At 32.7% G+C, this 26,312-nt stretch overlaps 1 protein-coding gene across 2 annotated transcripts in view; it reads left to right on the top strand.

Moving 5' to 3' along the window:
- Window positions 1-26,312, top strand: part of LOC143255358 (uncharacterized) — a 136,134-nt gene that overhangs the window by 93,532 nt on the left and 16,290 nt on the right. For both annotated transcript variants that reach the window (XM_076510877.1, XM_076510878.1), the window contains exons 3-4: window positions 2,776-2,911; window positions 15,549-15,682. In XM_076510877.1, the coding sequence (XP_076366992.1) occupies window positions 2,776-2,911; window positions 15,549-15,682 (270 nt within the window). The remainder of the gene's footprint in view (window positions 1-2,775; window positions 2,912-15,548; window positions 15,683-26,312) is intronic.

Here is a 26,312-nt window from a genome sequence, read left to right as displayed (position 1 = left end):
TTTCCTTAGTAATATATATACAGGGGCTCACCACTCACCACTTCAGTTTAGTTCTAGCTGCCTAAGTGAACACATAGACCTATCCAAGGTGGCTTTACCAAGTTTTCCTGTTATCTTTGCCTTTGGGATAGCAGGGACACCACAGCGCACTACAACAGAAAGCTCTGATCACAACGGAGTGAATTCTCTTTGGGGTGGGGAAGCAAAATGTCAAGTGTGAGCCACCAGTGGATCTCCAGAAGGAGTTGTTCCCACCATTGCACATAAAATTGGGTCTTATGAAACAGTTTGTTACAGCTCTTGATAAGGAGTCTGTAGCCTTCAAGTACCTTCGAGACTTCTTCCCTAAGCTGTCTGAGATAAAGGTCAAAGCTGGTGTCTTCATTGGTTCACAAATCAAAAAGATCCTGGAGTGCACAAAATTCCCCAAGACGCTCAGTAGGAAGGATAAAAAAGCATTGGACAGCTTTGTCGCAGTGGTTTGGGTTTTCTTGGGCAATCACAAGGCCGAAAATTATGTGAAACAGTTTGAGGATCTGGTGAAGAATTACAGCAAAATGGGCTGCAGGATGTCCTTAAAAGTCCATATCCTTGACATTCATCTTGATAAATTCAAGGAGAACATGAGAGCATACTCAGAGGAGCAAGGCGAGCTATTCCATTAAGATATACTGGACTATGAACGCCGTTACCAAAGAGCGTATAGCGAAAACATGATGGGAGACTATATTTGTGGATTGATACATGAAAGTGATTTACATTACAGTCGCAGATCTCGAAAAACTACTCACTTCTAAACATTTTTCTATAAATTTAGCATAAATATATGTAAATCATGATTCATATATTGTTTTATTCAGACCTCATGAAAATGAAAATGTGAAAAATTTCCCCATGTTTACATAAAAAATAGGTTAATTTCTAAATTGTATTATCCAGATCACAAAAACAAAATTTGAAGGGAATAATTGCCATTTCCTGTACTTTTACAACATAATCAATTGAGAAATAACACATACTATCCAGGAACAAAATTTGTGTTACAAAGTGTAATCAACATCATTGAAGGTCTTTGCATGTTATCAAAAAATATAAATTGGATGCCAGATTGCACTAAAATGTTCATGTTTGTTGCATAAAATATAAGCTGATTAACGTTTGTAGCAATTTGTTTTGTGCCTTAAGATTTCTTACGCACGTTTCAGTAACAATAATAAAAATAACTAGTGGGGCACTCAGTAGAGCGCATACCACTGCCACCTAGCGTTGATCATGTTCGGTCCTCAAGAAATAACAACAAAACACACACACGAAAATATGTTTGCATGTATGTTTTTATGATTGAATACAAGCCGTGAATCTTGAAAATAGCCCTATAGAGCGTAGTAAAGGTGATATAATTAAGAGCTGAGAACAAGGACTCTCAACTTTCTCATCATAAACCCCATGAACATTTTACAACTTTACTATGCCGCTCCCCTCCATTCAATGGAACTATAGATACTGAGTACTCTAACACTACTGTGTAACTTATGTACTTGCTACGCCCCTGACACTATTCTGTGTACTCCAGTTTGGAAACTCTCAGCACAGAACACAGATGACTTGCTACTATGTTGCATTTATCAGGACTGATCAAACTAAGTCTTTTTGATTATTTTCGTTATTTTTCAGCTAGAGTAATTACAACATGGTGCTTTTGATTATTGTGAAGTTAAGGTGGATGATTTGTCTGTTTGTTTGTTTCGGAATTTCGCACAAAGCTACTCGAGGGCTATCTGTGCTAGCCGTCCCTAATTTAGCAGTGTAAGACTAGAGGGAAGACAGCTAGTCATCACCACCCACCGCCAACTCTTGGGCTACTCTTTTATCAACGAATAGTGGGATTGACCGTTACATTATAACGCCCCACGGCTGAAAGGGCGAGCATGTTTGGCGCGATGTGGATGCGAACCCGCGACCCTCAGATTACGAGTCGCACGCCTTACGCTTAGACATGCCGGGCCAAGGTGGATGATGCATTGTGTTAGGTGGCCCGGCATGTCTAAGCGTATTAAGGCGTGCGACTCGTAATCTGAGGGTCGCGGGTTCGCATCCCCATCGCGCCAAACATGCTCGCCCTTTCAGCCGTGGGGGCGTTATAATGTGACGGTCAATCTCACTATTCGGTGGTAAAAGAGTAGCCCAAGAGTTGGTGGTGATGAATAGCTGCCATCCCTGTAGTCTTACACTGCTAAATTAGGGACGGCTAGCACAGATAGCCCTCGAGTAGCTTTGTGCAAAATTCCAAAACAAACAAACATTGTGTTAGAGTCTGATAATTTTAGAATTATGTGAAACAATCAGTGGTTTATGAATGACATTTGTTTTTCGGGTATATTGCTACATTTACATCAATGGTACAATTTGAGGTTTTATCTTCGAGTACTTGCTGATAAATATACATTTAAAATGTTAGCATTTAGTTACCAGGCAACTTATTTAAGAAGAAGGAGAGAATGTAAAAGTGGTATACAGTACCTGTCAGCCTTTATTCACAATTTTTATAAATACTATTAGATTATGAATAGAATGAGGGAATAGTGAAGGTATTTCAGTGCATGTGTTGTCACCTAAACAGATATTCGCAAAGTACAGTAAGTTATTAATATTTTCCAATTTAACATCATTTAATAATATATAGAATAACACTTATTGCGTTGTCAATGAAGGAATGAACTTATTTTGCTACAGAGATATTTTTTCGTCCTTATAAATTTTATGTATTATTTTTAGTTGGAGAGATCTGGAGAAAGCCACGTGTCCTTGGTCCAGACAGACCTTGACTCGGAAGGTACTTATCGTTGTGAAGTCTCAGCTGAAGCGCCTTCTTTCCAAACTGAGAGAGCAGAGCGAGAATTAAGAATTTATGGTGAGACATGACATCATAAGTAGTCAAAAATATAAATAAAATAAACAAGTATTATTATAATAATATTTCATTTTATTAATAAAATAACCTTGGTGCTGTGAGAAAAAATTAAATTGTATTTTGAAAAGGTACGTTATTTAATTTTGATTTTCATATTTACATTTATTACTAAGTTGTGTAAAATACACAGGTAAATTAGTTAAATGTTTTAACCAACAAATAGAAAGAGAAATTCCATATTAAAATAACATTTGAACATATGCAGCATTCAAGTTTATCTGACACATTCCAAAATAAGAAAGAAAATCTGAATTAATATATTTTATAAAGCAATTGGCTTTTTTCACACTAGTTCTGAAGAAAATGATTTTTGATATCGGGTTACTTTTGAAAAACGTGGTTCAATAGATAACTTGTCTATTCACAGTGAGAACAAATAATATATATTTCTCTATTGTTTTTAATTCTTCAATAAATACTTATTTCATTGGAACTAAAAGATAACGTTAGTGTAAGATATTGGTTATAAAAAGAACAACAGTAATAATAAATAGTTTATATATCAGGCAGAAGGTAGCACTGTCTCGGATTGATCATCGAAATGATATTTTAAGTATTTCCTTGATAGTTCATCAGAACTTTATAAAACTATACACTGTTTCTTTCTAACAATATTTATGTACTGACTGAGTCACCAATTGTGGACTTGTTCTTCTTTCTTCTGACTTTTTCATTACATGATACAAAATCCAAAACAATGGTGTCAATCAGTTTCACTGAGATGACATAGTTTCTGACGTAATATCCGTTTTATAAGTGTTTTAACGACTAGTAGTAATAAAAACAACAACATAATTGTTGTTGAAGTTAGCTTTATTATATAATGTTGGTGTTCTTTTAAACAGCTTAAAAGCTTAAGTTCAAGGTGACAAAGGAGTCACCACTCAATAATAGGTTAGTTTTTTTGTAGCTAAGCACAAAGCCACACAATGGATTATTCGTGATCTCCCCAACATGGTAATCTAAATCTGATTTCTAGCGTTGTAAGTTTTCAAACATATCGCTGTATCACTGGGAGAGATAAAAGGTAAACAATAAATATTAGAGTTGGAAATTCATTGCAAGTAGGACTTAGTTATAAATACAACCTTTCAATGTCTAATTATTTAAAACGTGATTGTAAATACAACCTTCGTATGTCTATCGAATTACTGCAGTAAGAAAACAAGTAAAGAAAAATATTTTAGAAAAGGTAGTAAATGCAGGAATGGTTAGCATTAATCTTTCTAAAACAATGGAAACAAGACAGTAGGGATAGCATTTGCTTCATTCCTACATAATAGTACAGTCAGGAATTAAGATATAGCAAGATATATATATGTAATTATTTAATCCCAGTTGAATTTAATTTATATCTTTTTTATCTACTACACTGTGTGCCTGCACTATGATATTATGTAGGTAAATATCTTACATACTGCTTTTTTATCTTACCCATACTTCAAATTACTTTTATGCTATATATTTATTTATCGTATCAATTTGAACTAAAAAAATTCCCCGTTATATAAATCATGAAGAATAATAGTAATTCAGGATGATTATTAGAATAAAGAAAAGTGTTTTGTTAATCTAGCTGATTTCTGAATAACATGATAAATCACAACATCGCTAAATATATTCCAATAGTAACAACATTTTTATAATGAAATACGAATAAAGTACAAATTAATTAGATAGATACTTTCAACAGTAACTCACAGAAGCAACATAACATATAATAATGGATAGTTATGTAACCATTGACTTTAGTCGCTTTAACTAAGTAAAGTACTTGAAACATGTCACGCGATAGCTCACCCGAAAATATGGCATGACACTCTATTGTTGCATAGTCAGGCACACACGTAACAGTTTGGAACATCTACAGAAGAGCTATAAAACATGATACCAATAGTGGTATAGAAATCAGACAGAAACCAGAATGAAGGTTTGAGGGAAAAAATCTATAGTTATTTTGCATGCATTTAGTTTTCGCTAAGAAACAGTTTTACTAACTCAAAAAGAACTGAAATACAAAAAGAAAAAATCGGAGTTGAATAGTACGCAAAGCTAGACTAAAATTTAAGAACAATTTAAATAGTATGCAAAATTAATTTCTCTTTCTGTTTCTATTGAAGCATGTTCATGACGGCTCTTGAATTTCGAAGATTCTCGGGAATAGCGTCACTTAAGCTAAACGTCATCTCAGATAAAGAAATTGAACAAAAGAATGTTACTATTTTACTCCTGAAATATCTTCTTTTCTAAATTACTTTTGGCGAATTTTCCTTTTCATTTCATCATACTCTTCGGGAATAAGGTAAGAGCAATCCTTTTGATTTAAAGAACTCGGCATGGCCATGTAGCACTTGAATAGTAATCCGAGGGTCACGGGTTCGAATCCCCGTGACACAAAAATATGCTTGCCCTTTCAGCTGTGGGGCGTTATAATATGACGGTCAATCCCAATATTCTTTGGTAAAGGAGTATTCCAAGAGTTTGCGGTGAGTGATGATGACTAGCTGCGTTCCCTCTAGCCTTACACTACAAAATTGAAGACGGCTAGCGCAGATAGTCCTTGTGTAGCTTTGCACGAAAAACAGAAAGAAACCATTCGATCTAAGATAGCCCGCTCTATTTTTCAAACAAATATGATGCAAAAGATTCGAAATGTCCATTGATAACACTCTCGGGGGATTCTTGGATAAAATGTAACCGCCGGATGAATGTGGAGCGAAATCTGTATGATGTAAATCGTTTAAAAAGTATATTTCCTTTCACACATATTTTTTTCAAACTAAACGCGAACATTTCAGTAATATGTTGTGTAAAGGTACATAAAACAGAATGTTATATTGGAATTGTGGGGTAAAAATAATTTGTTGAAAAGTTTCATCTAAGAAACCAAGGTAACTCTTGGTTATAGGGCGTAATGAAATGATATTATAAAAAGAAACAAATCATGCCTAACTTGTGCTACTCAATAAAGCTGTAAATACCTGTGAGAATATTAACAATTAGGGTTAATTCACGTATGAAACTGACTTATATACCGAAAGTCTTCGAACTGAATATAATAAAACATCAACTGAAATACCATTAGAACTAGAGAACTAAAATGTAGATTCTGAAATCTAAGCAATTTATAACACATGAAAACATAATTTATAGAAACTTAAGTGTTTCAGAATTAAAAGTACGTTTTTATGCCAAAAATGGATAGGCAAAAAAGTTTTATGAAATGAAAATGGATTAATTTCAGGTTGTCCAGTTATACATATATCTCGATCACATGTCTCAATACTTTAGTGAAATTTAAATAGCTTCTTAAATGGTCACAAGGACTTCTAGGAACGGAAAAATTATATGATGTTTATATTAAGAATCCGCAAGAGATAAAATGCAGTAAAACGATTCCATGAACAATTAAAATTATTTAATAATAATTTGAATTATCTTGTTCATGGTAATATCCATGGTAAATGTGTTTATTGCTAGTTTGTTTAAATACACAAATAGACATTTTGATACGTAACTGACTTTATATACAACATTTCAAATTAACAACCAACTTTTAAGAATGAGGATTTGAATCTAAGAGTCCATTAAGAGCGAGAGTTTCTAATCTGGGACATATTTTATTGTTATGTCATAACGCAAAATTCCAGTTATGCAGATTTTGCTCATAAATTACCTTCATAGAACTTTTTACTAAGAAAGTGAAGTCGCTAATGTTTCGGAACGTTTAACATGAATAAAGCTACTTAAGGGAACTGGATGATGTGTGGACCAAATAAAGGTACCTTTCATGGGAATGTGAACACACTAGTATTTATCGTGAAACAAACGTTAGAAGACATACAAAACATGGTCGTAAAAGCCATCATCTAAGCAAAACGATACAAAACAGTCGTGTAGTGTAAGAGATTGTTACATAATTACTTTATTTTAAAAAAAAGTTTGTCAGGTTAGACGTATATCCTTATAAAATGAAAATAATATTTTATGTAATACATATACGCACCGACAATATTCTAAGAAGAATAAATAGTTATCACTCTTCGCTATTTGAGTTGACTGTACATCTACCTTGAACGACAATCGATTGTACTGTTTGGATATAGTGCTTTGCGACAAACACACGAGCACTCACACACACACACACACACACATATATGTATACACATTAAGGTCTGAACATTTAATGATTTGTTACAATTAAATAAATTAGTCTTTCAATAACTCTTTATAAGTGAAACTGTGGTGTTCGATTCGCACGTGTAGCTTGACCAGCACGAGCCATTCGTATTTTACCTGCTGTTAAACTGTTGATGTTTGATCACATGATGAGTTGAAAATGTGCAGCACACATGCACAGATGCATTATACCATATACAACTTACTTAAGTACATCTATGTATATTTTTTGTATTTTTTATGCGATAAACCTTACGTTTGGTACTAGCTTATAAACTTGAAAGCAGACATTAAACAGGAACCATAATAGTGTGAAGTTATAAACAGCTCTTATATTTTCGCAACTTAGCGAAATCTTGAATTAGAATAAAATGTTTCAAGCTATTGTCAAGCACGCTACACGAACATCGGATGTAAATGGGAATATAACATTATTGATTGAGAATATCAAGCACGCTACATTTATTACATTTAAACCGATAAAGCAGCATCTGTTACTCCAGGATTTATGAAATAAGGATATTGAAATAGCAAGAAATAAATTGTAAAATATATTTGTAACCTATTACAAAATAATTGTTTACAAGTTTAGGGATAAAAATAGTTTCTTACGAACTGTGCTGTTCGTTTCCACTGTTACTGAATACTAGAGAATACTGATTTATAAACAAAAAACGAACCTTTTTCTTTGGGTGTTTCTTATATTAATTAACATTGAGTGTGAACTTTATATGAATTTATTTGTTTACTAGTGGACTCTTTCCGTATGTCTGGGGCCAGCAGAATAAACTCTGGTTAGTAGAATGGGAGAGGACCAGGGGCGACTCTATCTACAAGTCTTAGCTCCCTACATAGAGCGTACCACGTGAGGCTAAAATGCACGTGACAGGTCATCCAGGAATGATAAGCATCTAGAAGGGGTTTTTAAATTTACTAAACCTAAATTTTCGGGAATTTTGTTCCTGGCTTTTATTAGGAGTCCCCCACTGGTACAGCGGTAAGTCTACGGAGTTACAAGGATATAATCAGGCGTTCGATACCCCTCGGTGGACTCAGCAGATAGCCTGATTTGGCTTTGCTATAAGAAAACACATACACACTATTAGAATCCTGGTGGGGCTATGTTTGAAACTCCGCTCACATTCTTTGTTCATAAGCTATCGAGCCTAAAGTTGACACATGCCATTCGGGTGCCACTAGTGAGTAGCTTTTGGAGGAGTTTTATTGATAAATGTGGACCTCTGTGAATCACGAGAGAGCCTTTGAACCCCGGAAAAAAGCGCGTTTTTTATGCCTCGAATACATAAAGCTTATACACTTCCAATAAAGCCAGATAAAAAATAGAAGAAATTGATTGTTCTTGTTTTATTTAGTTTAAGACTTTTGAGTTATTTTCCTTCTTACGAAATTAAAACAAAACTCCATTGACTGTTTTAAGCGCAAAGATACAAATTAGTTTATCTTTCACTCTCTCCATCACAAGAGATTGAACTCCGAATCTTACCACAATAATTTCTTAAACTTACACCGTACCAACTGGGAAATATGTTTTTGACATATAAAAAGTATTCATTGACGGTTCTGTAGCATCTTTATGTCTCATGTAGTAAAGGTGAATACTTAACGTTCTAATTATGAAGTGGTTGCATAGTGTAATACAAATATAATCTGCTAAAATAGGAAGGAAAGAAAACACAACACAACACAGTGATCATTATACATATCTGGGATATCTGACGGCGGCAAAAATATTTTAAATATCTGACGAGATAATTCTTTGAATGGTCACAGAAACAGCAGTTGGGTATGGAGTACATTTTAATAATTATGTGTTGTCATAAGTGTAGTTAAGGCAGGTACGATTATTTTTATAATTTCTCAACTGCTTTTTCATATGGCTACTCTTTGAAGGCTTCAGAGAGTATCATCACAGAATGTTTTTAGTATAAACTAAACCAACTCTGAGATGGTTTACAAATTCTTAATGACAAGAAACCCACTTCAATAAAAATGTATCTCAGACCAACTAGTATGGATATTAACACTTTTATTGATAAAGAGAGAACAATATTTCGACCTTCCTAGGTTATCTTCAGGTTAACACTTTTGAAGTTTGCAAGTAACCGTTGCCGGACACATGTCTTGGGGACGAGAGTATAAACGAGTACGGGAATTAATGGGGCATTGCAGTTGGATTTTATGTTATTAATTAGTATAGGTATCAAGGTGTTCCTTTATAATTGTTTAATTTTGGTTTTAGTTGCTGTACAAGTAGGTTTCTTTGATTTTGCGTTTATTTATATTTTTCCCTGCTTAATATCTGGGTGTTTTCTATGGTTATGTTATGTTTATTTGGTTTGCAGTGTTCAAAAACGTGTGAAAGTGTTTTTTGTGTTCTTTGCATCTAGTTTCTATGTTTCTGCTTGTTTTTCCAATATAGATGTCGTGGCAGTTGTTGCATTGTATTTTATAAGTTATGTTGGTGTTTTGTTTGTCAGCGTAATTTTCACATAGTATGGACTTTATGGACCTGTTTTTTGAATAAATTTGGTGTTTACTGGAAAGTTGTGTTTTGTTATAAGTTTTTCCAAATGTTCTTTATTTTTTTCGCTGATGTCAGGAACATATGATATGCAGCAGTATAAGGTTTTGTAGTTTGTTGTATCTTGGGATTTATTGTTGTTGGTCTCTGTGTGTGCGTATACTTTTTTCCACGGTTTTGTGAGGAAATTTGTTGATATTAATGAAGTGTTGTTTTATTTTGTTGATTTCATTATTAATTTTATCAAGTGGACATAGTTCTGTGGTTGTGTTTATTTGATTTCTTAATATGTTGAGTTTTTGTTTTGCTTCATGTGCTGAGTCCCAGGGAATGTATAATTTAGTATGGGTGAGTTTTTGTGGATTTTTGTTTTGAATTGTGTATCAGTTCTAGTAATTCTGAGGTTAAGAAATGATATTTTGTTACTTTTTCCTGTTCACAGGTGAACTTGATGTTGGGGTGTATCGAGTTAACGTGATTGAAAAAACTAAGTGTGTGTTCTGTAGATGTGAATCCAGCAATTGTATCATCAACATACCTGTACCAGTATAGTGGTGGCTGTAAGACTGAATCGGTCGCTTGAGATTCAATCTGTGTTATAAAAATGTTGGCTAGAACGGGTGACACAGGATTCTTCATACTTAGACCATTTATTTGTAGGTAGTTTTGGTTATTAAACATAAATTTAGTTTCGGTAATAGTGAATTCTATAAGGATTGCTAATTGGTTGTGGGGATGTGTATCAGTGGGTTGGGGTCTTGGATATAAAGTTTTAAAGCTGTCTTGCAGGCTTGAGTCGTTGTGACTTCTGTGAAGAGGGAGATTACATCAAAACTGGCCATTAAAGCTTCATGATTTAGTTGATTAAGAATATATTTTAAGTTAAAAGAGTCTTCGAAAAAGGAGCCGGCTGATGTTACATATTTAGAAAATGCTTACGCTATATATTTATCGAGGTTGTAGTTAAATAGAGATAATTTTATGGCTATTTAGAAATTATATTAGTTTTCTTGGTCACAAAAAAGTAAATTGGGATCTGAAATGATTAGAAGAACAGACAATAAGTTGAAGAAAAAGTAATGTGTGAAAAGTTGAAAGGACAATGAAAGCTTTAAGTATGTACTGTTGTCACGATAAAGTAGTTGCTATGTAAATGAAATGTCAAACGGCTCAATGATAATTGTCGTATGAACTGCTTGATTTAAATTTTTTTTTTCCTAGCATCTAAGTATTTTCTGTAATACTTCCAATTCCAATTTTTTATGTGGTACAGCAATAACAGACTGACTCGGTATGAAGTTGTAGAAACTTATCTCACTACTTGTGATATATTACCCCAAAACATAGCAGTCGCGAAATCTTTCCTCAATCCAAAATGAATTCATGACTAGGAATTGAAACTAACCCGTAAAATGTTAAGTAGGAGATAAGTGAGGCTTTTTTACTGATGTAGGTCACTAGTGAAATATTAGACAAACGCACTGTAGAAAATGCGGAGTAATATTCAGTTTGTTACCTAAAGTTATGGAACGGAAAGATATATTAAAAATACTCCATTTTGTTAGTGGTAGGTAAAACTCCATAAAAAATGCACGCATAAAAATAAACAATACCATTAACGAAAGATTCCTAAATTAATAAGTTTTAATTGATGGTTTTATTTTGTAAGAGGAGCTTGTACGATTTTGACTAAATTACTTTCATGAAGTTGTAATTCTATTCTCCTGAAACGAGTTTTAGTTTTTACACATATTTTATTATCAATTCAACTTGAAAAGGTACTGAATGAACATTTAACTCGGAGTAACAGAATATGAATAAAAAATTATTTTATAAACTTTATCATGTAGACGAGTTTTGGCGAGTTTAATATGCATTAAACTTTAGATACTTAACACCGAGTTCATTTTAAATGTTTTACCTGAAACAACACATATATTAGAATAAACTCGTAAAATAGATAAGTGTAAATTTTGCTCAGATGCGTGACACCAAAAGGAAAATCCTACCTTTCGAAAAAAAAGACAAACAAACAACAACAACAAAAGTTATTTCTCATTAACTGCCTCTTAACGTTGCAAGAAAGAGAAATATGCAAAGGATTGATTGTGTTGTGTTAAAACGATTTTGAGTAAGCAAATCAAAAAAACTATTGAGGAAATACAGTTATTACAAAGTTAAGGTGAAACGGGATCAAAACTACATTTTAACATTGTTTGGCGTTAATAATTCTTTTTGGGAAAGACACGTAACAACCCTACCAAATCAAATCATTCATACAGTAAGATAGTAAAGATGTGCTGAGATCATGATTTTATAATTTATAATCGGAAAACAAAGGAATAAAGTCCATTTTAAATAGCTAGGACCATTCAGAACGAAACACATACAACAAATTGTACCCAAGCTATGATAAGCAAAGTGTGACATTGTTTTTTGACGTATGAGAATCTACGGAAACAACGGACATGACCTTTTTGAAACAGTTTTTCGCAATGAAGTTCACTTATCAGAACTTTTGTCAAAATACATTGTTGTTAGATATAGCATCATAAAATATAGAATTGTTGAGGAAACGAAATCGTTTTAAGATAACATTCTCAGTTCTCTGTAGTCTGTTTATCTATTATTATTTAACAAAGAGTTTGATAGCTATGATCAATAATAATAATAAAGTTTTATTGTTGTCTATTTTATTGAAGCAAAACATTACAAATTATACAGAAAGCTTGTATTGATAATGAATAAGTCAAACTGTTTCATTTCGTTAGCTTAGTAGAATCTAAAAATTAAGCCAAGGTGTGATATATAAATTTACTATTTTAGAGTTAAATAATTTGGATATGCGTACACGCAGTAACTTCACATAAATTAATTTTTAGAAGAGATTTAGTATATTGGTTTGATAGTAGATAAACACCTAAGTTTATGGTTATAAAAGAAACCTCTAAGCTTTATACAATTGAGCAATGACGAATACACATGCATACAAGTAAAGAAAAATTTCTGAAAAAGAAAGGAAACGAAGGGATACCTAATATTATTCCTTTAAAAGCAATGCAAACAACATGGTATGGATGGCACACAGTGTAGCAGCATCTTAACATACAAACATTGGGTGAATTAAACTAACTCGTTATGTGCTAGCTCTTTCCTGATTCAATTGTCATCTCTACTATCTGGTTTGCATTGTTTTTGAAATATTGATAGCCATTCCTACAAGTTTACTTTAAGAAAGCTAACTTCAAGAGTTAATGATAACGTCATTTACATTAGAATTATGATTTTTATTACTAGTAGCTGTTAATGATAATCATCAAAACGGGTACTTAGTTTGAAACAATGCTACTTCAGTGAAAATGGTTAAAGCCATCGTTTTGAACTTTCAGTTATCTTGTAATAAATATTATGCAGAAGAAAAAAGAACAAGAAATTCAAATTCAGCTATGATATTTACAGACATCACGAAAAGTTGTGAGTCAGTCATTAAATAAATACTGACATAAAATGAAAAACTGTATATTATTGTAAAGTTCTGATGACTATTGAGGAGATATTTAGAATACCATTCGACGAAAATTCTACATCGTCCCTACACCGGCAGCGGTATTGCCTATATATTCATAACAATACATTACCTTAGGACATAAGGAATATGAATCGTGCAAGTCAAAATCTCTAAAGCTCAGGCATAACCATTCCCAATTTTTTAAATCCTGAATTGACTTAAAAAACACACTAAATATCACAACTAAATAGCATAATATAATGTTTCAGTTGTGACAATGCTCACGTGAAAGTACAAAGTATGTTAATTGTTTTGTTTTGGAATTTCGCACAAAACTACTCGAGGGCTATCTGTGCTAGCCGTCCCTAATTTAGCAGTGTAAGACTAGAGGGAAAGCAGCTAGTCATCACGACCCACCGCCAACTCTTGGGCTACTTTTTTACCAACGAATAGTGGGATTGACCGTAACATTATACGCCCCCACGGTTGGGAGGGAGAGCATGTTTAGTGCGACTCGGGCGCGAACCCGCGACCCTCGGATTACGAGTCGCACGCCTTACGCGCTTGGCCATGCCAGGCCTAAGTATGTTAATAGGTATACCGTGTCTAGAACCTTAATATTTTCGATCCGCAGCCTTGTACAAATTCACTAGATAAGCCTAGCAAAAAGGCAGATAAAATAACAGACTATTAGACTGTATTAATTTATAAATAAATGTTAAATATTTCAAACACATAATGACTGGTGTACTGAACAGTCATATTTAAAGAAGCTCTAATACCTTATCTTCTGGTTTTTCAGTGGATGAGCTGTAAACTTACATAGTTACTATCCTAAAATCTGAGGGCGTATTTCGTGTGGTTGACAGAACATAGATAACCAATAATGTAGATTTGCGACAAAACAACAACAGTAACTATATCTTCTGAAAAGTGGAATGAAATATCATTTACATCAAGTCAGTGGTCTGTCAGTTATTCGTTCCCCGCTGGGATAGCAATAAGTCTTCGGATTTACAATGCTAAAATCAGGGATTTGATTCCCTTCATTAGACTTAGCAGATATCCCTATATGGCTTTGCTATAAGAAAACACACACACACTGTCAGCTACTCCGCAAACTGAAGCCAAGCAGAAAAATATGATCAACAAAATATTATATATCGAATGGTTTATTCACAGAAAAAGAGCAACATATAAAACTGCAGGACTCACCACTCCAAAATAACGCTCGTGAAACGATAGTTATACTGGGTGCTATATGCAGTTTAGTTCACAAAAATATCAATGTCTCAGTGCTCTAGCTTGTCTAAAGAGGCTACTCATTAGATTATCGGACCATGAATCTAAGTATCCGTCTTTGTCGTCTTATTAAGGCAGAAAACTAACTAACTATCTCACCCTTTTTATTATTGATGAGGTGGATGCGTTTAAAAAGTAACAGTCAAATCTATTCGGTCACATGAGGGTTAGAGATTGGTCCTGTTGACTAATTGTGTGCCCTCTAGTTATTAAGTTTCACACTAGATATAGCTAATGCTTTGTGTGAATATCCAAAACGAACACAATCATTCACAATATATTTATATAAGTTTAGGTGCATTTGTTTCATAATAGCTAATCCTTCTCATCTTGCAATGTTGGAAGTAACAACGCAAGAAAACCAACACAAGTATAATCCTAGTTATCTAAAGTACTGGGTGATTGTACGACGTTCCAGATTTTGTTTTCTTTCAATACGTTAATTTTAAAAGTAAGCCTTTTTGTCATTTTTAGGATTTTATCGAAAATACTGTCGATTATCATATGATAGACTGTAATAAGAATTAGTGGTATATAAGATAGACCAAATGTTATTTAATAACATTTTGCACTTTTGCTTAAATAAAAGCGAGAATTAATCCAACACGTTGGTATGGATAAATAAATGCAAGACGGTTTGCGAAGTCAGCGACTTGAACATTATGTAAAACGAATAACTTCTGAAATTTTACATCGTTACAGCGTTATGATATTTCAAAAATTTAGATCACAGAAATTTCTTGGAACTTTCTGGTAAATTGCACTAGCAGTATGGATCACTTGAGCTTAAATTAAAAAAAACAAAAACTTCTTATCGTGTTCGAATAATTTTCATTTTTGGCATTTTAGTTATCGTTTTTGTGATGTATTTTGGTCAGTTTTGTTACTTATTAATGAGAAATTAAAAAACAGCTTATCTTTTTCCTGGAGGTTTTGACATACGTTTTTACCTCATTTTGAAACCATTAGCATGTTGTATTGTACTGTTCCTCATTTTCAGTTTTATTCGTTCTAAACATTACTGAGTTCGAGTGTCCAATTAACAGAGCTTCCAAAAGAAGACCCTGTAATGAGAGGAATTCGTGACAGCTACAGTTCAGGAGACGTTGTTGACGTCACGTGTGCTGCAGCGCCTTCCAAGCCAGCTGCTATTTTGAAATGGTACATCAACGGGAAAGAGGTATGAGACACTTGTCATTCCCTAACATACAACGTACAGTTAAACTTAATTACCTGTGCCAAAAACAACTGAAACTAAAAGTGTAAGCCTTAAAAATCTTTTAATATGTTTGTTTTCTGATGTTTAAAAAAATCCGATAATTTTCATAATCTATAAAACCAAAGTTTTATAATTAACGTTAGAACAACTATAAAATGAATAATGAAAAAATAAAATGAAAATGTATTTCTGTAGATCTAATTGAAATCAACTGCAATGGTAAACTCACTGAAATTCGCCTACGTGTGCTGTTCTTCTAAATAAAATAATGTTAAAAATTCATTTTTTCAGCGCACTGATTATAATATTTTTATTTTTAACATTATGTTATTGATCTTGGCTATCGTGATGGCTTCTACAAAGAAAAAATATATGTAAACTTTTATCTATTGAATGTAACATTAACCTCAAAATAATAACTGATTGCGCTATAATAAAAAGAAGGTATTTCTTATACATGCAATGTTCAGTGATAAATACACCATAACATTAGTTATCACTTTTAAATTACCCTAAAATATTTCACTTAAGTTTATCATTATTATCAATACAATGGTTATGATGATTTGCCAGTAAAATGTTAATATGGTTCAAATGTATATTGCATTATGCTCTATAATAAAGTATCATCCGCTAGTATTGCGGTATGTCTCCGGATTTACAACGCTAAAATCAGTGGTCGATTCCCCTCGGTGCACTGAGCAGATAGACCGATGTTACCTTGCTTTAAGAAAAACACAAAAAACACACACTCCATAATAAGGAAAACACAAAAAAAACACACTCCATAATAAGGCGTAGGGCTAAACGACTTATATAAATATTGATAACGTCTTGGTTCTTGGTAAATTAATACGTCTATATTTTTAGATTTTGTCTGATAGTGTTCTGTCTACATACTGTATTCGTGGTAACATTTTTCATTCGGAAGGGACGTAATACATACGGTTGGTTTGCAGTAACAGATTCTTGCAGGTGAACTTCACCCTCCAACACTATATTTTTCAATGAAGTTTATCAGAAAATCACGTTACACTATGTTGAGGTTTTCATAATAAGGGAGGAGTAATTAACATGGGAACAAGTCTCTTGTTTCCAGACTTTAAAATCTTAGATTAATCATAAGTAGCAAGACTTAGGAAATAGCGTGACTAACTGTATCCTATACTAATAGTAAGGTATTATACCTTGTTCCCTATAAGAACAGAAAAAGTTTCATAATTAAAGGGCTCGAAATCAAAGGTTTGAGTGTGTAATCGAGTTGATTTATAAATGGCTGTATCAATGTCACTTTTCCTGAAATGGTCGGTCTATATCGCGTGCTACGTTTGAGTTAATGGTATTTTAAAACTTCACTGATATTATCCGTATTATCGCATGACAAAATATCATTTTTCATAGAAGTGGGCGTATGATTTGTGGATTATGACTGAGTGACTTGAAAAAAAGGTAATAATAAAATTAACATGTTCGCCAGTAGCTAAAATATAACCTAATTACGAATGTATTGAGAAACTCAGATAAGGAAAGTTCCAAGTCTGTGGGTTCTGGGAATGGCATTAGATAAAACATCATAAGAAATTTACATTCATTCTGAGTGCATTTTAATGATATATAAATAAACATTATCAAGATAAAAGTAAAATATAAAGTTTATAAAAGAACGATCCCTTATTTTCTTAAAACCTAAGTTATGATCAATGTATTATGGTAAGAACACAACAACTTCGTCACTTATTTCAGAGTTAAAAGCATAATTTACATAGTACTTCGTAAAGAACCTCCCAGTGTTAGAAAACTTTGACAATTATTACTGCTAATGTTTATAATATTATCTAAGTATAAAAGAAGTTTGTAATTTATCTTCGATTTTCCAACCTGTATACCGTTTTCTGTACTTTTATTTATTTTAATAGGTAAAACGAGCGAAGATAATAACAATGCGTTTGAGAACAATAAATTACCTCAGCTTGATGGTAATGTCTTTTGCTACATTGTTAAATAGTCTTATAAAATTAACAGCAAATATAGGGAGTAAACCTCTCTCTCTGTGTATAATGTTTAATGTCTCGTTTATATTTATGGTAAAAAAATCTTGTTTGTTCTTTAGAACAATACAAAGTAACAGGAATAGTTAAATTTTTCTGTGTTACGAATAACGAAATTGCAAAGTTGTAACTTCAGTTTTCTAATAAATATTAAGTACATTTGCATAATATCATTTTTGGTTATTTTGGTTATATGTGCTCTGCCCACCACTGGTATCGAAACCTGGGTTTTAGCGTTGTAAGTCCGCAGACATACTGCTGAGCCACTGGTGGGGGGCGAAATTATTTTGACTATTTTAACTTACAGTTTTATCCATCCCAACTGATATTTGACTTCATTCATCTGTATAGCTCACTATATGTAAAATTAAGCAAATGTCAAAAAATAATCAAATTTATGTTTCCTTCAGTCAAGGTGCTTTAATAAAATGGCAACTAGACAGTACGTGTGGGAAAATAATAAATAGAAGATTCAGATTTGATTATCATTATACACCTTTAACTTCCATGGTTATGATGTTGCATTCTGAAAACACATGTAGCCTTCTCCTACCTTTTTTACTAATTGTATTTAGTATATTATAGATACCGTAACACATCTTTTTGCATAGTTTTATCTACAATTCAAACAGCTTGTGTAGCTATTTTTAAAGCTAACTAGAAACAAAATTCAGCATTATTGTCCTTGAGGGAATAAATCAGATAAGCAGAAAACTTAAATGTACATCATAAAACACGTAATGGATCCTCATATTATATCTCGTTACTCCACAATGGCTTGCAACTTCCTTCTTAATTTTTTTTTACGTTAACGCTCAATTAAAATCCAAAGATGGCGTATATAATAAGCGTCTCTAATTCAGTTTGCGTTTATAAAAGTGGGATGTTTGTCAAAATGGATGCTTATAAAAAAAACCAAAAAATAACATTTTTCCATGTTATTGGAAAAGTAAATTTTTTGTAATTTTGCCCAGTTATTATGTTTTCAAAATGCTGTGTATTACGTATCTACAGCTAATTCACTGCAACTTTGAAAGTTATTCTAACCATTCAGCTTTGCACTTCATTATAGAAAAAATGTTTGTTTGTTTTTCTTATAGCAAAACCACATCGGGCTATCTGCTCAGCCCACCGAAGGGAATTGAACCGCTGATTTTAGGGTTGTAAATCCGGAGACATACCGCTGTACTAACGGGGGTTGTCGTTATAGACAAAAAAAAGGAACAACATTAATTTATTATACTCCAATGGTGACGAAACATTTCCTCAAAAGAAACTGAACAATCTTAGCCTAAACAAAGAAATAAAACGATATTCAAACAGAAGATAATAAAAAAAAAGTGTGTTTATTATGTTGTAAACTAATGATTGACAATAGCGACAAAATTATTTCGGTAGATACAAATATTTTAAAACTTCTTTGATATGTTGAAATATTATGTGATATCGTTTGTATCCTGAAAATTTAATTTGAGCCTAACAAATTCAATCTTTAATAAACAAACTCACACAAAAATCGATTTTCTAGAATTAAAAACAATATTAATAGGGATTGATAGACACCCTTCTAACAATAATATAAATTTGTACATCCATTTATCTTGTAAATTGGTAACTTTATAACTTTATTTTATTACATTTGTTTGAACACGATTTTCACGCTATAAGACACAAACACCCTATAAGGTTTTTAAAAATATTTTCTTTTTATAATAGCGCAATCAGTTATTATTTTCAAGTCAATGTTCCATTCAACAGATAAAAGTGTACTCCTAGTTTTTCTAGGACTTTTTTAATTAATTGTACTATGGAACATATTATTTAAAACATCTGACAATATATAACTTATCATGAAATTACTAAGGGAACTAAAGTATTTTAACAATATAAACTAACCTGGAACAAAATTATTTTCAAACTTATTAGTTCCTATTTAAGTCTTTTTCTTACAAAATATAAACTTTTGTGGACTTATTTTAGATTTGCATGTTTATCGCACAAGCAAGCTATTCCTTGAATTACATTAAAAACGTAAAACAATTTAAAACGAGCCATATATCCTACAGTAATGGTTCGAAGTTGCACCTAAATATGTGTGCTCTTTCATTTTATATTAAATATATATATACTGGAGTAAAATATTTATAATGTACGCTTGTCTCTTCAAACTTATGTTATAGCATTTTATATATAATATAATAGGTTATATATGTAAAAACGACTGGTATGGCTTGATATTTTTTTTTTTATGTGGAGGAGCGAACAACGCTCCTCTACATAAAAATGAAAAAGTTTCTCAACCCATACCAACCGTTTTTACATATATATTTTTCTCTACAAGTGGGTTTTCTCGTCATCACAGATTAATTTAGTAGCCTGTTGAAACATACATATTATAAGTGTTTAAGGAAAAATTCTTGTAAACGTGTAATGTGTTTCATCAGATATTCAAAAAACAAAAATATACGCTACCATAGTTTTTATTTTCATGGAGAGACTTCGTCGTAGGTTGAACTACAATTGCTAGAGGTAGTTAGTATACACTGTACGCTTGTTCTGTTACGTTTGTTTATTGTTAAGCGCAAAGCTTCAGAATGGACTGTCAGCGTTTTACTTACAAAGGGAACCGGCATAACCAGGTAGTTAAGGCGCTCGTCGCAATTTGAGGTTCGAATCCATATCACTCCAAACATTCTCACCCTTTCAACCGTGGGGGTGTTATAAGTGATGGTCAATCCTACTATTCGTGGGTAAAGGAGTAGCCCAAGTGTTGTTGGTGGGTGATGATGACTAGTTGCATCCCCTCTAGTTTTACACTGCTAAATTAGGGACGGCTAGCGCAGATAACCCTCCTGTAGCTTTGCTCAAAATTCAAAACAAACCAAACTTACCAATGGTATTTAAACCAGATTTTTAACTTTATAAGCCCTCAGTCTTATTGCTCAGTTACCATGAGACTTCTATTACAGAAATATTTTGCATAAATATCTATAGATAAGATAAGAGTAACATTTCACACACACTTCGTTTCATCTATTAAAAGAAACCAAAAGAAACCATTGGAAACTACTACATGCAACAGGATGAACTTAAATTCAAAACGTAACACGTTTTAAGCCAAAAATTTAAAGATTAAGTAATTTGTATTAAACACAGTTCAAAGATAAAGGGCACCGTGCTCTTTAAGTACTCAAAAACACTAAATTAACTAAATGTTATTAAGCTAATAGACAAGAATGTATGTGAGATATTATCTATACTATTCTGTCAGTCGACACATAGTAGTGTGTCGTGCTGCCGAAACAACCTGCACGTGTTATTAATAGAAGTGAGAGTTTAGCAACTTTCCACTTCCTGTAGCTCGGAGCGTGTTAATTCAAACTAACACATACTTTCAGTCGATATGCTATATTGAAGTCTTACTTTAGTACCAGATTTCTAAACAATATTTTAAGAAATACACAAAATACAAAATCTTGAATTTTGACTAAATTTGTTTTTTATATTTTCCTCTCACCGAAAGTACTTGAAATTTACATTAATAGAAAAGTATATTTAACTTTTATGAATGTTTTTTGGTTTTTTTTCAAATATGACACGCTGATAGATCTTTACAACCTACAATAAAATGTCAGGTGTAGTCTGGATATAAGAGACACGTGCATAATTATTCAAAAAGAATCGCTCATATTTGAGCAAAATATTTGCACATGCCTAAGAAAAAACTCACGAATATTATCTGTCTAAAACTTTCATTGCAGCTTCACTTAAAAGTAAAAGTGGCCGTTTTTGTCATTCGGACTAAAGACGGCTTATTTAGAGCAGTAAAAATGTTGGATGAAAGGACGTGTTATACACAAGTGTTGCTTAGGCAAAGAAAACTAAATTAGTAGTTTCTAGTTCAAGTTTTCAAAATAGTCATGTGGGTGGACAATTAATATTTATTATTCATTGTTAACTTTTAAGCAGATGGAATTTTCCTAATTGAAGATCGTTAGCCTCAAGCGATATTAGCTTAAGCAATTACTGCAAATAAAACTACCTGATACGACTCTACTGAATTCATGCTGGTGATTACAAGAAACTGTTAATCTAAATTACATGGCATTACTTTAAAAAAGTTAGTAACACTGTTTTATAGAAGAAATATAGCACCTTATATTTGAAAGAATCTGGTTTGTTTGTAAAGTTTAGGTCTGTTCAAAACAGTAGGGTTGGATTCTAACGCTATTGTTGGTGAGTATCGAGTGTCACTTTCTTAGTTTCTGTGGTTAATCAAAAACACTTCAGGTGTAAACAAAAGGTGCGGCCAAAAAGGGTTGAGCGTGTAGCTTAAAGAAATTAAATCAAAATTGGTTTCCAAAACTAGTAGTTACAATTGTGGCATTAAAAATAATTTCACAGCAAATATTCATTCGCTAGTTAGCTAGGACACATATTTTGATTTAATGTATTTAAGTCGCACACTTAATTCCTTTTGGCTGCAATTTTTCTTCACACCTAGGATTATTTTTTACTAGAGTTAGAGTTGCTGCAATTAGGAAACAGCGTAAGTGAACAAGTCCAGGATAATTGCTTTCCATTTTTGATTCTAGAATTCGTTCTCTTAATAATTGCTTAGAAAACTGAATAGGTACAATGAGGATTTTGTTTATTGCAAACAAATCTTCTACTAATATTTTTTCAACGCAATCAGCAAGTTCAGGATTAAGATAACAAAACGTAAAACATAGATAGATACCATGTTCCATTATCATGCATTTTTGCGGCATGATATGGATCGATTTGTAATAAATTCCTAGAAAAGTTTGTAGGAAATCAGTTTTTCATGCACCTGTTAAGGATTCTGAAAAATAATATATAGGTTTGTTTGTTTGAAGTTAATCACAAAGGCATTGTAAGTCCACAGACGTTCTGCTTTGACACGGGAGGGCAAAATATTGAAATATTACTGAAAATAACGTAATTAAACTCAATGTAACTATTTATTGATCTTGCAAAATCTTAGAGGGTAATAAGCATGCAAGACCGTTTACAGCGTATCATATCTGCTTGTTACTGGAAAGAAATATAAGAATGCCAACCATAAGATCACATTCACAAACTACATTTAGCTTGAATATTAAAAAAGAGGTTTTTGTGAAAAGAAAGACTATTCAACAAATTCAAATAAACTGACTAGAATCAGAAGTTCAGGTTATGAAATCAGTCTGAAATTAATCTAATAACATTGAACAACAAAATATGTGAAAGAAATTCCGTGACTAATGACCATGCTAGTTTTGAAGACTGATGTTGCTAAGTGAAAACAAGCATGTTTAGTTTATCAAAACATACAGGCCCAACAGTTATGTAACGTTTTAGTATGAAAGTATGAATAAGAATTAATATTAAGCTATACATTAAACAGGTACATCATGTCCCATAAGGTTTGGAGAGCAAGTAGGATAAAGCTGTCTTTATTGTCTCAACGAATATTAGAAGATTATTATGTTAAAATCCCACTTTTGGTACCCATGGATAGCACAGCACAGATAGCCCATTGCGTAGTTATGAGTCTAATGACAATAAACAAACACAAAAAGAACCATACTTAGCAGGCAGGCACAAAATAGCTTGGGGAGTTTCATTATTTAAAAGAGCTCACAGGCATAATGAATATCTGGGAGTAGGTTTCTGTGGTCGCTTAAACTAAATCTTATAAAAACCTTGTCTGCGTGGTCTCCCTCTGAATCGCAGAGCGCCATGATTGATGCTGTTTTCAATTACCTACTCAGAGCTACAGGGACCAAACTTGGGATAAATGCTGAGGTGTACTAGTGAGTATTTTCTTTTTAGGTATAAACCTCTTTTGGAGTAATTATAGAAGAAATTATGATAATGAATGCTTTTTAGGTGCTTTTAAACATCTTTGAATAATGTTTCACATATGCTCCAATTTACTGATGAAGCACCTACAGTATTCTCAAATGTTTCTATAGCTACCACAAGAGTGACGGTCTGCACTGTATTAATTAGTCGGTAGGACATCCATGATCTAAGTTCTGAGTAAGTGTGTTTCGTTTGATCACGCTGAAGTATGAGTGAAAGTATGAACATGACACGCAAGGATCTCTAAAAGAGACCAAGAATACGAAATATTATACCAATTTCGAAATAAGTGACCCTGAAAACCTATTATTAGAACATCATTATGCCTAGGTGACCTTTTGTCTGTTTTTAGCACCATTTGTATCCAATTAGTAGGGAGAGTACGGTTATGTAGAAGAGGTGTGTAACCACAAAAAAAGCCTTGTTGGGACACCCCCTTGAAATAGATGAGTAGATGTGTCAAATTTGGTTCCGCTATCTTGTACGTAAAGGTGTGAACACGACTTCAAACATTTAGCTCCCATGCATAAGGAGGTGGGTGAAACACAAAATCTGATGTCAAATGTAGAAGCCCTAAACACCTGCTCATAGACCTTATTATTTCTGGGTAACTTTTCGAGCGGGTATTAGACTCTATTTTTATATCCTTTTGATAGAGGGCTACACCATTTAGATAACGATAGAAACATCCTCCCTGCTATCCCAAATTGGTCCTATTTATTACAAAACTGTGGAAGGAGATTACGAACAAAACAAATTAAAAACACACAAGTGAATTATTCTTATATTCATACATCCTAGATGACGTTGGTAGTGTAGAATAAACCCATAATCTAACATTTCTTTCTTATCTGATATCATATATTATCATTTGGTTAATCCTGAATAATCACTTATATTAACTTTTACAATTTACATACTGTTGAAATATGTAGAAAAGTTACGCTACTAGGTTTGTTTGTTTGTTTGTTTCAAGTTAAACCCAAAGATACACAAAGGAATATCTATGCTCTACCTATCAAGGATATCGAAACCCGATTTCTAGCGGTATAAGTAAGTCCACAGACATATCAGTGTATTCCTGGTGGGGAATTTTAAAAGAAAAAATGATTGAGTAAAATATTAATAAACTGTATAATATTTTATTACCTTTTTACTCAATTAAGCATTATTTTAGTTTTAATAAAATAAATTAGGGAATTAAAATACTTCATTGTAAACACATTGGAGCCAGAATATGTTAAGTTCTATAATACTCTACAAAATTCTAATCTAAACTTGAATTAAAATAATTAGCTGGAACAGTATAAAGGTCATTAATCATGTTAATTTTAAAGATGGTTTAAAAAATACTCATCTTTACATGTGATTTTAGAAGTTATTTTAGTTTAAAATACTTAACTTCCTGTTCAATTATACATTTAGTTTTTAAGTCATGTAAATAGCTGTTTTACCTCTTGTCACGCAGTGCATAGATGTGTGATACTACCAACAAAAACTGTTATTCAAGCAGTTTATTACACGCATAACGACTCACTTTATATAATGAAAACGGCGTATAATTTTGAGAAAAAGCAAAATTCTGACAGTTGATTTGTGTTTGCTAATATGCTACAACTGCATCTATTCTTCTGAGTTTCAATAACCGTCTGAGCACGGAAATCTCACAGGATTAGCATTTGCATACTTCTATTTAGCGATAATTTAGATTAGCGCTACCTGAGCTCAAATTAGCCAGTTAAAAACCTGAAAATCCAACGTATTAATTAAATACAGAAAACCTCATATTTTAAATGTATTCAATTTAACTGTAATCATATTTTAAAATTAATTTAATGCCAAATATAAAAGGCTTTCAGTGGTTCAGTTAGTGGGATCATAATTCTAAAATTTGAGGCTCGATTCTTGCAGTAGGTAAGCGTAAATAGTCAATTATGAAGTTTTATACTTAAAATAACACAAACAATTAATAAGCTTTATCAAATTGTTTCAGACTTTTTCTTAAACGATATATTCACAAACAGTTGACGAAATAGTTTGGTTTATATAATACATTACTGCTCTTCAAATTAAACTACCTTCTGTACATAATGGGAGAAGCGGCTAAGTAAGAAACTCTTGAAGGCTTAGACTAATTTTGATTTACAAGACAGAAGAAATACAACCAATAGGTGGCGCTTGCCGCCTAAAATGGTAACGTTTAAGCGAGTCAATCTTATAACGTGCTGCATTTGAGAGTGATTTGTTTGGTTTGTTTTTGAATTTCGCGCAAAGCTACACGAGAGCTATCTGCGCTAGCCGTCCCTAATTTTGCAGAGTAAGACCAGAGGGAAGGCAGCTAGTCATTCATCAAAATCCACCTTCAACTCTTGGGTTACTCTTTTACCAACCAATAGTGGGATTGACCATCAAATTATAACACCTCCTCGGCTGAAAGGGTGAACATGTTTGGTGTAAAGGGGATTCGAACCCGTGACCCTCAGATTACGAGTCAAGTGCCTTAACCACCTGGAACTAAGAGTGCTAAGAGTGTTTTGGATGTACTAAGTTTTGAACCCAAGTCCGTAGGATAATTACTTGTTCACACTCTTGCAGCACAACTGTTGTAAATAAAAACAAAATAAAATGAAAGTACATTTGAAACTTTTCCTGACGTTAGCATTTGTTAAATT

Source organism: Tachypleus tridentatus, chromosome 7 (assembly GCF_004210375.1).
Source record: "Tachypleus tridentatus isolate NWPU-2018 chromosome 7, ASM421037v1, whole genome shotgun sequence".
Lineage (NCBI taxonomy): Eukaryota > Metazoa > Arthropoda > Merostomata > Xiphosura > Limulidae > Tachypleus > Tachypleus tridentatus.
This window is presented reverse-complemented; position numbering and strand designations above follow the sequence as displayed.